At 36.2% G+C, this 15,212-nt stretch overlaps 2 protein-coding genes and 1 long non-coding RNA gene across 3 annotated transcripts; all 3 read right to left on the bottom strand.

Annotated features, from left to right (window-relative positions):
• Positions 1-2,770: 2,770 nt before the first annotated feature.
• Positions 2,771-3,838, bottom strand: LOC125473919 (ATP-dependent DNA helicase PIF1-like). Its single transcript, XM_048577340.1, has one exon. It carries the CDS (start codon positions 3,836-3,838, stop codon positions 2,771-2,773), a length of 1,068 nt encoding a protein of 355 aa, XP_048433297.1.
• Positions 3,839-4,060: 222 nt separating this feature from the next.
• On the bottom strand, positions 4,061-7,066 carry LOC103941658. Its single transcript, XM_048577341.1, has 3 exons — positions 6,251-7,066; positions 5,983-6,166; positions 4,061-5,844 (listed from the first exon to the last, which is right to left on the bottom strand). The coding sequence occupies exons 1-3, from the start codon at positions 7,064-7,066 to the stop codon at positions 4,061-4,063; spliced, it is 2,784 nt and encodes a 927-aa protein (XP_048433298.1).
• A 3,432-nt stretch (positions 7,067-10,498) lies between these two features.
• On the bottom strand, positions 10,499-12,128 carry LOC125472186. The gene is made up of 3 exons (XR_007254109.1): positions 12,080-12,128; positions 11,798-11,877; positions 10,499-10,690 (listed from the first exon to the last, which is right to left on the bottom strand). It is a non-coding gene; the product is annotated as an uncharacterized LOC125472186 (long non-coding RNA).
• Positions 12,129-15,212: the final 3,084 nt, after the last annotated feature.

Raw genomic sequence — 15,212 nt, forward strand, 5'->3', positions numbered from 1 at the left:
CTCAGGAAAAAATCCAACGATAATCCTTTTCCAAACAAAAAATGAAAAACAAAGGAAACAGTGTCTGTGTCACAGTTATATCCTGTGATATTTTATAAAACAAATAAAATAGTTAAGTAATTGATAATTTAGTGTGTTTACTAGTTCGTTTGTAAGTACTTTTAAAATGATTGAAAGTGTTTAGGTGAAATTAATTTTAGGTTTAAAAAACACTTCAAATATTTTTTCAAATAAGCTTCAGATATGCATCTACTCTCCTTCAAACTCACAGTTATATTCAACTCAAGTAGTACAGTAATAATTGTGTAATTGGCTCAATACAAGTTGTGTATGACTCTATAGTATACATGTTGCGTTGTAAGAAAAATTAAGCTACGGTTATAACTCTATTCGTTTGATTTGAAAGTTTTCTTCTTCTTCGTGTATCCTAAATGATGTTGAAGACTCAAACACTCAACTCTAGCTCGAGGAAAAAACAAAAAAAAGAACATAATTTCGGGCGCCGCAAAGTTTACAATGATATATTTTACACTAAAGAAACGGGGAGTTTGGCTAAGCGATATAATGGGCAACCTGATTTGATATCGAATTCGTCATATACGAGATTTGAACCTAAAACCTCTCGCTTACAAGTGTAGAGAAATACCACCAGACCGTAGTACTGAGTGGATGGGCACTGTAGAGTTTGCCGTAAGAAAAATGAGTTATGCAAGAAATTGCGATCCTTTTCGAGCTCTATTTTCCAGTGGTTACAAATATAATCTTGAGAGAGTAAAAGAAAAGGAATTGTTACTGACAGTCCAAGTTTTTTGTTCATGTTAGATGCAAAGGTGGTCCTTTTGGAAAGCCAGCCAGCAAGGGAGGAATATCCGAGTTCCAACTGAACTGAATATGCACTTGCGGGTGGAAATTGTGAAGCAATTCTGATCAGATTATGGAGCATTTTTCCTTGATTGTTTTTCTCATTTTAATGTAATTAACTAACTAGTCCAAATCATACATGTTGTGTTCAATCCAATGCAATACTAGGTAGTAACCTGCAGTTGTTTCAATGCAATACTGGGTAGTAATCTGCAGTTGTTTAGCTTTAACTTCTTTAATTGCTCTCTTATATTCTTTCTTTTCCGTCAACATCATGACTTGGGGACTCGGAAACCGAAGTTCTGTCAAAACAGCCGGCAGCGCAGTCAGAGACAGATAGATGATAAAAACAGGAATAGAGAGAGAAAGAGCGAGCGAGAGGGGTACTTACTTGAGCCTGGGCCTACAGCCAAGGCCGAGAGTGCACCGGAGGCGGAGACCCTGGCTAGGAGTGAGGCCAAGGAGGAGGCGGATGCGTTGGAGGAAGGAATGGCAAATGCTGCTGCTGTGGTTGTTGGCATTGAATTTTGTTGGGGGGGGGGGGCTAGGGTTTGGACCGTACGGTGATGATGAAGAAGACGACATGGGATTTGGATTCGGGTGTTATAGCGATTGCCAATCCCAATCCTGATCATCGACTCTCGTATCAAAACCTCACAATTCTTCCTCGCCATCTCCACCTCTCTTTCTCTACTCTCTCTGTCTCTCTCGTCGTTGGTCTCTGCTACGAATGTAACATGCCTAGTATGGAGATTGTAAGATGCCACATCGTCCGGGGAGGTGAGGTGAGGTGATGTGCCTTATATGTACATGTCCACCTCCTTATAGTAAGACGCGTTTTAGGTGAAAGCCCAAGAATAAATCTGTGAGGTCATGGCCCAAAGCGGACAATATCTTACTATACGGACTAAGATGTGACAATTTGGTATCAGAGCCACTCTCCAGCCGGAAGTGTGCTCTCTGGCGGGAACTGAGATGTGACAATTTGGTATCAAAACCACTCTCCGTCCAAAAGTGTGCCGACAACCCTAAGGGGGGTGGATTATATATATGTCCACCTCCCTATTGTAAGACGAGTTTTGAGTGGAAGCCCAAGAACAAATCTGTGAGGATGTAGTCCAAAGCGGACAATGTCTTACTATACGGATTGAGATGTGACCGAGATGGTCGGAAATAGGTCTGCACAAGCACTATGACATTTTCAATAAACTGTTGGGCATATATATACTAGCCTCTCTGCACGCACTAACGTGCGTGCGAGAGGCATTTTTGCATCACGGGCGCTACGCGCCCCTAAATGTGTATTGTGTTAGTTTTGTTCCATTGTGGTTGTCAATGTATATGCTTTAGAAAGTATGATACCAAGTTTGGAGGTGAGGTATGAAATCTAGAAGATGACTGCACCTAATTGGAAGCAATAAATTGAAGTTGTTGACGTGGATACTCTCTCACACGCAGCAATGCCTATTACAGTGTTCTCAAGCACGTGCGAAAGACACTTTTTAAATCACGGCACGCTACATGCAACTTACACATTTTAGATGTATTTATATGCGAGGATTGGTTCAAAGTATAGAAACATAAAATAAAGGCGATTATCATCTCTAATAATATAGGCGGAATCTAAAGTATTTTGTCTAGAATATGTAAAAAATAAAAAAGTAATAAATAACAGAGAAGATCCTTATAACTTAGTTGCAACTAAAAGTTAAATAAAAAGTATAAAAACAATCCGAGAAATTTAATTGACCTTGATGCACATGACACCAAAAAATATCATGAACTCATATCATTCCGTCCTGTTGAAAATTTAATGCGTTTGGTTAAAATCAAATATTAGCATTATTTGTAATTGAAGTGCATTAAAAGTTGAAAAAGGGAATTAAACATTAAAAGAAAGAATGTAACCTTATGTTGAATTCGAGGGAAGCAAAATATCTTTGTACACAACATTTCTTGTGAAGACTCCTTCGTTACCGTGTAACTCTCCTTTCTTTACCAATACTTTTGTTGTAGACGCTGAAACTCCTCTTGATAAAGCCACGTACAATTGTCCATGACTGAATACGTGATCTGGTAGATAAATACCCACATTTGGTATTGTCTGCCCTTGTGATTTATTTATAGTTAGTGCAAAACTCAATTTCACTGGAAACTGTTTTCTCATCATTTCGAATGGGAGTCCTGCACTTTCTGTGGTCTTTAAAGAAATTCTTGGTAAAAACACTCTAGTTCCAGCAAATTGTCCAGATAAGATTTCGGCATCAATTAGATTATTGTAAGCTCCATGGCAAGCCAGTCTTGTACCATTGAACAACCCCATCTTCGGATCGATATTTCTTAAAAGCATTATCGGGGCACCTTTTTTCAAAGTTAACTGATGAGGGGGCATTCCACCAGGTGAGATTGAATTCAAGAATTCTTGTTGATACAAATTTCTCACATCGTCCTCAACTGAATCGAAAGAGTATAAGATATGTTCAATCCCCGGAAATTTATCGATGATCATTTTATTGATTTTGTCAGCATCCTCATTTTTTGGTGTTATAATTGCTCTTTCCACCAAGTATCTTGCATCACATACATGACATTCCAAATCGGGGAAAACTTCATTAACCAATTGGACAATGGATTCTTCACCATTCCATGGAATAACCATAGATGATGGTAATTGCATCATGTCGTCTATCATAGTTTCTTGTTCCCCATTACCAACATGAAGTAAGAAATCTGAAAAGTCTTGATCATTGATGGATCTCATGTTATGCCTAAGACAAATGATTTTCACGTGTTCCCAAAATGAAGCATTAATCATACTTGCTTGCATCAATTCAGATCTTGTACCTTTTGGAACAACTGGAAGAACTTGTCGAAAATCTCCTCCAAAGATTATGACCTTTCCTCCATATGGTAGGTCAACACCCATTATATCTTTGAACGTTCGATCAAGAGCCTCAAATGCAAACCTGTGTGCCATTGGTGCTTCATCCCAAACAACAGCTGATGTTTTTCTTATCAATTCTGCCAAATCTGACTGGATACTAATAGAACATGTGGAAGATGCATCTGGACTGAGGGGAATTTTAAATCTAGAGTGTGTTGTCCTTCCACCTGGCAATATGGTTGCTGCAATTCCAGATGTTGTTGTTGCCAATATAATATGACCCTTACTCCTTAAGGTTGCTAACAAAGCACGATATCAGTATGTCTTTCCTGTCCCTCCGGGACCATCCACAAAAAATATGGCATTGTCTCGTTGTTCAATAGCAGACACAATCGAGTTATACACTGCCATTTGGTCTTCATTTAGATTTTGTACCGCATTGAGGTCTGCTTCAGAGATGTCAAGTGAAACTTCATCTTGTATTATCCTTGGAATTGTGTTGTCTCTAACACAATCTTGTGTTATTTGTGGTAAATCGTAATCAGATACAGACTTACTATGTTGCACTAATAGTCCGTTCAAGTCTTGCAAAAGCTTGTTCAAGATAGAAGTATTATTTGTGGTACTTGAAACAGAATAATCTTCCACCATAAATGAATGAAATTCATCCCATAATCTTCTTACTCCATGTGGCTCACAATAAACTAAGATGGTAACAAACAACCTTCGCAAAGCTGACGGCATGTGAATGTTAGTGGCTTCACAGAGACACTGTCTGATGCTATCATCATCTTCTAGCAAACCTCGTTGTTCCACTGCCTTCTTAAATGTTGGTTGTACAATGTCATTGACTGTTCTTAAATTCTCAAATGATGTTGGTCCTCTAACATGATTAAGAAGAATGCGTAAGTAGAATTTTTCACCCTCATTCGGCGAGACTGCATATATCCGGCCAATAACTTTATGGTTATTCATCCTCTCACTCCAGAGTTTATCTCTTTGACTCCATTTGAACCGTTCAGGGAATTCCCGGTATAAGTATTGTCGGGCTTCCGGGCAAGTGGTATTCTTGGTAAAAAACTCTGTCAGCATAGTCATCGAGTTAGTGTCATCTGCCAAAATATCTGCTACTCTTTGGTGAGGGTAAAAAAGAATAGTTTGTCCTTCAGGAAGATGAATTTGTAATCGTTCCACCGATGGATAAAGTCGATTAGTTACAAATTTGAATATTCTCCATAAAGCTTCAGGTGCACAAACCCATCTTGCATCAACAAACTGCTTTATTTCATCTTGAATAGGTTCATGATGGACTTCAAAAGCTACTCGGTCGGGACCTTTGTAAACATATTTGTACAGATACTTAACACTCTTAATGCTGCAACAAATCTCAACATTAATATGACAATCATATCTGAGGAGTAGCCATGAGTTATACGGAATGACCCACCGATTATCCACCATTATACATGCATTATGATCTAATGGGATTGGATCATGATTGTCTCTTCTACAATAGACTGGATAAGAATCATTTCCTTGAACTGTAGTTGGTGCAAATGGCTTAGGATAATTTCGTTTACAGCTACCACGTTTCATACAGGGTGACCGTGAATTGTGTATTCCACATGGACCATGTATCATATGCCTTAAGACGGCACCATACAATTCAGGCTCTTCATTTGGATTTGGTATTTCAGCCCGTACCACCTGATCATAATCATCTGGACTATTAAGCTTATCATTTTCTTCTAACATGAGAAGCATGTGAACATGGGGGAGACCGCGCTTTTGAAACTCAATGACATATACATATGCAAGAACTTTGCCTAAAACACCTTTTTTTATAACATCATTCTTCAACTCTTCAAATTTTGCACGAAAAACCCTTGTAAGCAAATCTGGTCGATCTTGTGGTGTTTGGCCAGGTAGTAGCTCATCACTTATTTCTTCCCAAGTTGGATTACATGTCATTGTTAGGAAAATATCTGGTCTTCCATATTTTTGAACCAAAGTCATTGCATCTTGATACCTTTGATACATGTCTCGGGGACTACCAACAAAAGATGATGGTAATATAGTCCTACGACGACCGACGTCTCCTGTATTTGTTTTGTTATAGGTCGTTAATAAGTCTAAATATGTTTGTTTTGTTTCAACCCTTTAATAAGTCTCATTTAATATGACAGAACATGAACTTAAAGAATATATGTTTTATTATAAACTGATTAGCTTCATACCTGCATTATTTTGTCCTGCAATTAATGAGTCTTGCAGTCCTCGATAAAATTCAGATCGAATTGTGTGTTGATTATTACGCATCCATCTAAGCTTTTGTGATTCGATCTTGATGTAATTATCAACTACATATTGTTGCAATAGGCGGCCACCACGAAGTAGAAGCGATTCGTCGTGTTGACGGATCTAAAATGATAAAATTCATTGTTCAACACAATATAAGTTTTAAAAATTAATATTGTATTCATAGAGATGAAGGTCTTAGGTTACCTGAAGAAGATACGAATAATAGTCACAACATGTCACTTTTCTGCTGTTGTTATTTCGAGTATTCACATCCCATCCATATGTTCCATAAGGTAACAACAATGGATATTGTAAAGGGTCATAGTAGCCGACACAGTCTTTGATACTCTTAAGTTGACCATCTGTAGTTTGCACAACAATATCTCGACCTCTAATGTTTTCTGATCCTTCACCACCTACTATGATTGCAGCAACCTGAGATGCAGACGGTAAACAATATTGTCGTTGATTCGCGGGCTGCTCTTTGATAATCAATCTACAACTTTGCAAATCTTGACGTTGCACAAGGTGGTGAAATGTTTGCACAAATGGATTATATTGATTCAAGATTTGTTGGATTTTTTCAACCACATCTCTGTTTAGTGCTTCACTTTCTCTCATTCGATTGTCTATTTCATGAGCTGTGTCATATATATACATTTGTAGGAATCTCGGTCTACTATCTCTAATAGGCAAAAGACTTCCAATCTTATGATATATGGAACCTTGAGCACGAAATGTGTAAATACCACGTCTTCCTGTTGCTAGGTTTTCGTAAACATGAACTCCCATTGAAGTGAAGGCAAAAATGTGGTTGTAAGCTCGTATATTCTGCCTAAAATGTCTTCCCTCGGCAGATTGGTTGCAAAAAAGCTCAGTCATTTCAGGAGGGGACGGTGCCAATGGTAGAGCAAGCTTTCCACGTAAGCAACACATTTCAGATGTTTCATGAGAGAACAAACGGGCATGACAATCTGGACATGTGGTTGGATTTGGCATGTGAAATCTTGGGATTTCCATGTTTTCATTAAAGTTTCTAGCACAATTATGAATTGGCCTTCTTCCCATAGTATGATGTCGATGTGGTACGTTCTCGTTAGGCTGGATCTCATTTTCATTAATGAGATTAAAAGCATCTGCTTAAAAAGGAAACATTAAAGGTGTTTCATGATTTAGAGAGCATAGTTGAAATTGTAGGTATTAATATTTAAAAAATGATACCTTCATTGATGATGGGCAGATAACAATGACTCATTGGAGTATTCGAACTGAACGATTGCGCTGTTGTATTTTCTGTTATAATCAAATGAAATGGAAGTAAGGTAATAAGTAGTGTTTACAGTAATGATGATATTGATGTTTATCTTTTTCAAAGTTGTACTATGGTAGTTTGTGTGATTACCATTATTAGTAAAACTTTGTATTAGTCCATCCCTAGGCAAGCGTGTCCTATTCGATCGGGCAATTTGCCTTATATGAGTTAAGCGCATTGTTCTTGGAACTTGATTGATGCTGCCTTCTCCAAACGGCACTATGTTTAGTCGTTCAACATGATTGCTACTGCCTTCATCGAATTGCACTATGTTAGGGTGTTGAACTTGATCGGCCTCACCACCAAATAACATTATGTTTGAGCGTTGAATTTGTTGAACACGATAATTGGATCGTCCCCGTGCTAAATATTCGTGTCTTTGGCTTGAACTCATTGAATTCCGCCTCATACGTTGTTGATCCCGCCATTGCTCTCGTTGGCTTTGTGTCTGATCAGTAACATATGCATTTCGTTGCTCTAAACCAAGAAACGTAATGGTGCACGAAAAATATTAGTAAGCATAGAATATTATTTAAGTACCTACATACGTATTTTTTTTCCTTTTGTTTTTGTAATTGAATCATTGGTATACATTACGTTTTTTTTTCTTTTCGTTTGATTGAGACTGCCTAGGTCGCATAATAAGTGGCAGAGGAAGAAGAAAACAAAGAAAAAGTGAATGTTTTGTATTTTGAGTTATTTTCTCTTTAAAGTCTGTAGCTTTTAGTGATCAGAAAAGCAAAAACTGTGGATTGTTTTGGATGCCAGACCTTGGATGAATAGTAATGTTTATTTTAATTGATCACAGAAAAGAAAAACACATTTTTTTTGGATGAGAGTGGTTTTCTTCTTGCCGTTTTCGGATGAAAATGAATGCAACGCCAATATCTCTGAATCTAGGGTTTACTAAAATTTAGTGAATTTCATGCACTGAATCATTGATTTATGATTTCATTTCTCTGATTTGGGTTGTGCTTTTTGCTTCCTTTGATTTTGCATCTGTGTAATTATGTGCTGCATGTTTTTTTTTAACTTCACAATTTTTTCCATTTAGTATCGATGTACTATATCTTTATGTGATGTTATTTTTATATTTTTCTCTTGACTATTATACTTGAACTGTTATTCCAAGTTTACATAATATTCCTTTCCTTCTTTGTTTATTTTTATTTTTATTTTTTTTTTATTTTTCTTGTTTGGAGTACTTGTTAAAACGTTGGTCACTATGGTAAATATATACAATCCAAAATATTGAAATTATTATAGACATAACAGAATTATTAAATGGATGTTTGCATTGATAGTACAAAAAGGCAATGACAACTTAGAATCACTGATTTGTTCAATCTTAATATATTTGTCTTAATAATTTGTACAAAAATGTTAATACAACGTACGAATTGAATAGAGACAAAAAAAAAAAAAATCATAGTTACCCGCAGATGTCGATCCTATGTTTTCTTGGTTTACTTCCGTTTGATTTTGGACTATATTGATTGAGTTCAAGCGGGTTTGATAATTGGCACGTCGTCGTATTGAAATTCGAGCCCGCTGTGATGAATTCATAGATTGTCGTCTTTGTCTTTGTTGATTGCTCCTATGATTTTGCCCTTGTTGATTACTCCTACGATACCTTTGGTCTGACTGTTGAAAATTGTGAATATTTGTTTGTCGAAAGTCAACTTCTTCATTGCCAACCTACATTGAGAAATTGCTAAACAGAATGAATTTTATTTTATTTTTGAAAAATAAGAAAAAATATATCATCTGTACAAAAGAGGAATAATGCAGATAAGGTAACAACCTCTGACATATCGCTTCTATCAATTCCCTCCATACTTGATATGTTGGAGTCCTCCAAAAATCTTAAAACTGAAATTTCAATTTGATGATTCTTAATAAAGGTAAATGAACAAAATTTACGTACAGAATATGGGCAAAATAGATTAAAATAAAAAATGCATAAGTAACTTAAAAACTGCACATAAACAGAAAACTTTAGTTGTGGCTGTTAGGTATTCCTCCCATTTGCAGATCCAATTGAGCTAATTTTCCGGAGCTTACCCTATGTGAATCATAGGCACCCAAGGGAAAGCAAATATTTGAGAGGCGCAAGCATATTTGCAGAGCACTTAGATTCCTTTCTATCAAACCCATTCTTCAGAAATCATTTAAAAAAAGGGAGGTTGGTAAATTTCAGTTCTTACATATCAAATCCCTTTTCATAACACACCAATCTCTGGAAATGGTAGAAATTTAAAAAATGCATAAGTAACTGCACATAAAAATAAAACTTTACCTGCTGCTGTTAGGTATTCCTCCCATTTGCAGATCCGATTGAGCTAATTTTCCTGAGCTTCAACCACGGACCCAATCATGAATCCCTAAATTTACCCAATCTTAACAACATGAAGCATTTGGTACAAATATTTAACCGAGCAGTAAACTTCAAAAGCAAAAAGAGTTACGAAAACAAATAGAAAACATAATGGTTAAACATACAACAAAACATGGAAGAGAAGCAAAAGAGAATAAGACCATTTTAAGTCAATATGTATGTTGTAAGTCTTTGCTTCTTAGTATCCTCTTAGCTACTGTGAACTCTGTTTCTGCAAAGTAATTTAGTAATCAAACTTTCAGCAATACAACTAAAGTTTAAAATTTAAAACAATTAAGTAATGTAATCATTAAACGAAACCTAACACTAATACTCTAAAAGTTTCGTGATATAGGCCCTAAATCAAAGAAAAAACGTTCTAAATTTATTAAAATGGCTAGCACACCTTAAAAACAAATAAAACCTAACCATTTGTTTTATACTGCTGCTTCAAAAAAAACTACAATTCTTGTCTTCGGTAAGCCTCACATATTCATCATCGGGGTGTTTTATTTTATTTTTTTGGGACATTTCAGCACCTAAATGCAATGACATTACCAAAGTCTATAACTGTAGAAATTAAGAAATAGCATAATTAACATTCTACAATACAATCGAATGTAATACTCGGATAAACAAAAGAGAGACCAACGTCCCTCCACCAACTACCCATTACAAAATATGCATAAAAAAATAGATGATGATCAAAGATCGAAGCAACAAATGAGAAAATTTTCGAGTAGTGCAACCATGTAAATGAAGAAGGAAAAAGATAAAAGTACCGAAAATGCAGACTAAATGAACAAAATTGATGTACAGAATATGGGCAAAAGAGATAAAAATAAAGAATGCATAAGTAACTTAAAAACTGCACATAAAAAGAAAACTTCACCTGCTGCTGTTAGGTATTCCTCCCATTTGCAGATCCAATTGAGGTAATTTTCCGGAGCTTACCCTATGTGAATCACCGGCACCCAAGAGAAAGCAAACAATGAGCAGGAAAATAAACTTATTGGCAGAAAGAACATAAAAATGAAAATCTCTAATCCGTCTATACATCTGATGACTTACCGATGCGCATATAAACGTTCATCGATCTGAAAATCTCTAATCCGTCTATACATCCGATGACTTACCGATGCGCGTATAAACGTTCATCGATCTGGAAAAAGTAGCCTTGCCAAAACTGAAAGAATTTCAAAGCAGTTCTTTTTACCTAAAAGAATTTCAAACGCCCAAGATCAGATTTTACATTTCACAATAAAATAAGAACCCAAAAATTATCAAATTATAGAAAACCAAACCGAATTTAAAGAAAATGCGCGGGAGAGATTTTACAATAAAATAAAAACCCAAAAATTATCAAATTATAGAAAACCAAACCGAATTTAAAGAAAATGCGCGGGAGAGAGACTTACCGATTTGTGTACATTCTTAGCATGCAAATGGGTGAGAATTGAAACCTGTAGAGAAATAGTAGTGAAAGAAGGAGAGAATATGGAGTGGTAGGCTGCAGTTAGAAAACAGAATGAATAGAGTTGTACGTGGAATTGTGTGAGGAAGAAGTTTGATCAGAAAATGGGGGAATAGAAGATAGACGTGTGAGTTTGAAAACTGTATGGAAACTGCTATGCAGTTTGAAAATTAAACGTGCTAATCCTGAAGAATTTTCTCCCCACATTGGTTGTTCTCTCTCCTAAAATGGAGGAGTTATCTGTTTCTTTTCTTTTTTCTGTTAATAAAACAAATTTTATATTTTTGTATTCTGACAAAAATGTCCATGAGTTTTTTAATGTATAATATTGTGTCGGTTTTTGTTTTTTTTTGTTTGAGGGTTATTTTAGTCTAGAAATTTTTGGTGAAGCCTTGAGACACCAAAGCCTATGTGAATCACCGGCACCCAAGAGAAAGCAAACAATGAGCAGGAAAATAAACTTATTGGCAGAAAGAACATAAAAATGAAAATCTCTAATCCGTCTATACATCCGATGACTTACCGATGCGCATATAAACGTTCATCGATCTGAAAATCTCTAATCCGTCTATACATCCGATGACTTACCGATGCGCGTATAAACGTTCATCGATCTGGAAAAAGTAGCCTTGCCAAAACTGAAAGAATTTCAAAGCAGTTCTTTCTACCTGAAAGAATTTCAAACGCCCAAGATCAGATTTTACATTTCACAATAAAATAAGAACCCAAAAATTATCAAATTATAGAAAACCAAACCGAATTTAAAGAAAATGCGCGGGAGAGATTTTACAATAAAATAAAAACCCAAAAATTATCAAATTATAGAAAACCAAACCGAATTTAAAGAAAATGCGCGGGAGAGAGACTTACCGATTTGTGTACATTCTTAGCATGCAAATGGGTGAGAACTGAAACCTGTAGAGAAATAGTAGTGAAAGAAGGAAAGAATATGGAGTGGTAGGCTGCAGTTAGAAAACAGAATGAATAGAGTTGTACGTGGAATTGTGTGAGGGAAGAAGTTTGATCAGAAAATGGGGGAATAGAAGATAGACGTGTGAGTTTGAAAATTGTATGGAAACTGCTATGCAGTTTGAAAATTAAACGTGCTAATCCTGAGGAATTTTATCCCCACGTTGGTTGTTCTCTCTCCTAAAATGGAGGAGTTATCTGTTTCTTTTTTTTTTTTTTTCTGTTAATAAAACAAATTTTATATTTTTGTATTCTGACAAAAATGTCCATGAGTTTTTTAATGTATTATATTGTGTCGGTTTTTGTTTTTTTTTGTTTGAGGGTTATTTTAGTCTAGAAATTTTTGGTGAAGCCTTGAGACATTAAAGTTGATTGCTGGCTTTCTAATATTAAAGATTAAAGATTCAGAGTTGGTACACAGTATGTATACTATATATAGGGTTCGAAAAAACATGTACTGAACCAATTGCACAAATTAACCTTTCTTCTACAAACAATACGATTGCCATGCAGGCCACCTGCTTTGCTTGAAATACTCCACTCCAGGAAAGGAAAAAAATATTATTTAGTAGCAACTGATTTAAATAGAATTGAATTGAAATGAGTTTGAAGGATGGTATATAGATGCATGTATATTCAGTTGGAAGATGTTAATTATTTATAATATTCGATTAGCCTATAACCAAAATTCCATATAATATCTTCACCATCACAAATTAATCCTAAAACAAAAATAAAAAGCCATACAAGGATCTGACCTCACGCAGTAGTTGAAATTTTGGGTTTGGTTGTGGATTTGTTTTTGGTTTAAGAATTGGATTTTGCTTTCAATTTTTCCATGGCGTCGTGAGACAGAAGAGAGAGATTGCAGAAGTAGGGTTTTTAGCATTATGAAGTAGAGAGATTGCAGAATTAGGGTTTTAGCGTTAGGATGGTGTGAGAGTAAATTGTAGAATTAAGGTTTTCGCTTGAGAGAAAATTGTGAAAACCATCCACATTTTCAAAATAACCCTAAAATTGCGACAAAACAAAAAAAAGGAAGGTTTCGAATGTATTGACTTCTTTTAGCTGTAAAATCAGTTTTCTTTACAAATAAAAAAAGAAAACAAAAAGGCAATTTATTTACTTTCCTATTAAATTGAAGTCGGCCCTCTCCCTTTTTATACATCACCATTGACAATAACGCTAAAACCCTAATTTGTGAAAATCTCTCGTTTTCTGTCCCCTCTCCTAACTCTCTGATCTGCAATCTTTTCTCTGCGGAAAGCCATGGCCAAAAACGAAGCAAAACTAGAACCAAACCGAAATCCAGTCTCACCTCCACAACGCTAAGGGCACGCTTAGTAATCCGTAATCAAATTGAGAGGAATTGGATTGAGGAGGAATTGAATTGAGGTGAAATCAGAATTAGATTCATGTTGAAGTTGTTTACTAAAACTGTCTGAAATCGGAGTATGAATGATGTTGAGTCCATATAAGTTGTTTACTAATTCACTTCAATCGGAATTAAAACTAGGTTGATTACTAAATTTCCCTTACATAAATAAATTATTTTCATACTAATTAATTAAATTAAATTTCTTAGTTAAATTTATATAATAAAATTCATCTATATAAAAATATATAAATAGGTCCAGCTGCACATTTCCCACGTCTCCATCTTTCCCACGCCTTCATCTTGAAGGTCAAGCTGCAATGCGCACCACCCACCCCTGTCTTTCCTTGCCCTGTCTCCATCTTCCACCCCTTTACGCCTCCATAGCCACCGCCCCACCCCAACTATCTTCAGCTTCCCCCTCTTATTTTTCCATCTACTTATCATCTCCCTCCATCTCTCTCCAACCACACAATCATTGGAATATACCCCCCAACCACCATAGCAATGGATCCACGACCACTGCAGCTTCAATTCCAGGTGTTAGTCGTTCAATTGGTAGATGCGGCATCGAAGGAGTTTCAAATCCGTTCTTCACCAACGACAACTCATTCCACCAACTCAGTCTTCAAAGCCCATCCTGGCACAAAATCATCCAAAACCGTGATTGAGCTGGTGAACATGCAAGGGAGTCGGCATACTGGGCAATGAAAGTCATAGATACGAAGGGGTAGGTAAAAGATACGGGGGTAGTTTGGGTATAAAAGTTGGATTCCTGGAAGAGCCTTCCTCCCGGAATCCAATTACCACCTCCATCTAGGGGATCCAATTCCGGGAGATTTAGGGATCCAATTCCTGATTTTTAAGTGTACCTAATCTAGAACCGTGATTGAGTTGGTGAACATGCAAGGGGGTCAGCAGACTGGGCAAACAGAGTCACAGATATGAAGGGGGAAGTAGAAGATACAGTTTGGGTATAAAAGTTGGATTCTTGGAAGAGCATTCTCCATGGAATCCAAATACCACCTCCATATAGGGGATCTAATTTCAGGAGATTTAGGGATCCAATTCCTGATTTTAAGTGGACCCCATCTTGTTTTGATTCCGAAAATGTTAGTAAACGACTTGAATGTCTGGGAAAGAATGCAATTCCATTAGCCCTATTCATGCAATCTCTCTTTCTCTCTTCTAATGACGCAAAGGCAAAAGTCAAAGCCAAATCCAAGTACAAATCCGGAACCAAACCCAAATCCAAGTATAGTGTGAGATCCGGATCCGTGGATAATGAAATTAGGGTTCCACCATAAAACCAATTGGTCATATGGAAAGTAGCCCAAGACCATATAAGCCCATAGCAAGACATGTCCCTCACCGATGTAGGACAAACTTTTCCTCACATCATCAAATCTCAACAGTGGAGAAACCCCGACAGGGAGTCCTCCATATCTAGAGACATAATGGTATGGCTTTTGATTTTTATTTTAGGGTTTGTGTTGGGAAGATTACCTTGAATCCTTTTTATTTGATTAATTGAGTAATATAAATAATTATCAATATCTCCCGAATGAACATATATGCATGCATCTACTCTCCTTAGGTCACAATTCATTTCAATTCAATTGCTAATTAATAATTGTGTAATTGGCTCAATACATGTTG

Source organism: the organism of the source record quoted next, unplaced genomic scaffold (assembly GCF_019419815.1).
Source record: "Pyrus x bretschneideri cultivar Hongxiangsu unplaced genomic scaffold, Pyrus_bretschneideri_v1 Contig11, whole genome shotgun sequence".
Lineage (NCBI taxonomy): Eukaryota > Viridiplantae > Streptophyta > Magnoliopsida > Rosales > Rosaceae > Pyrus > Pyrus x bretschneideri.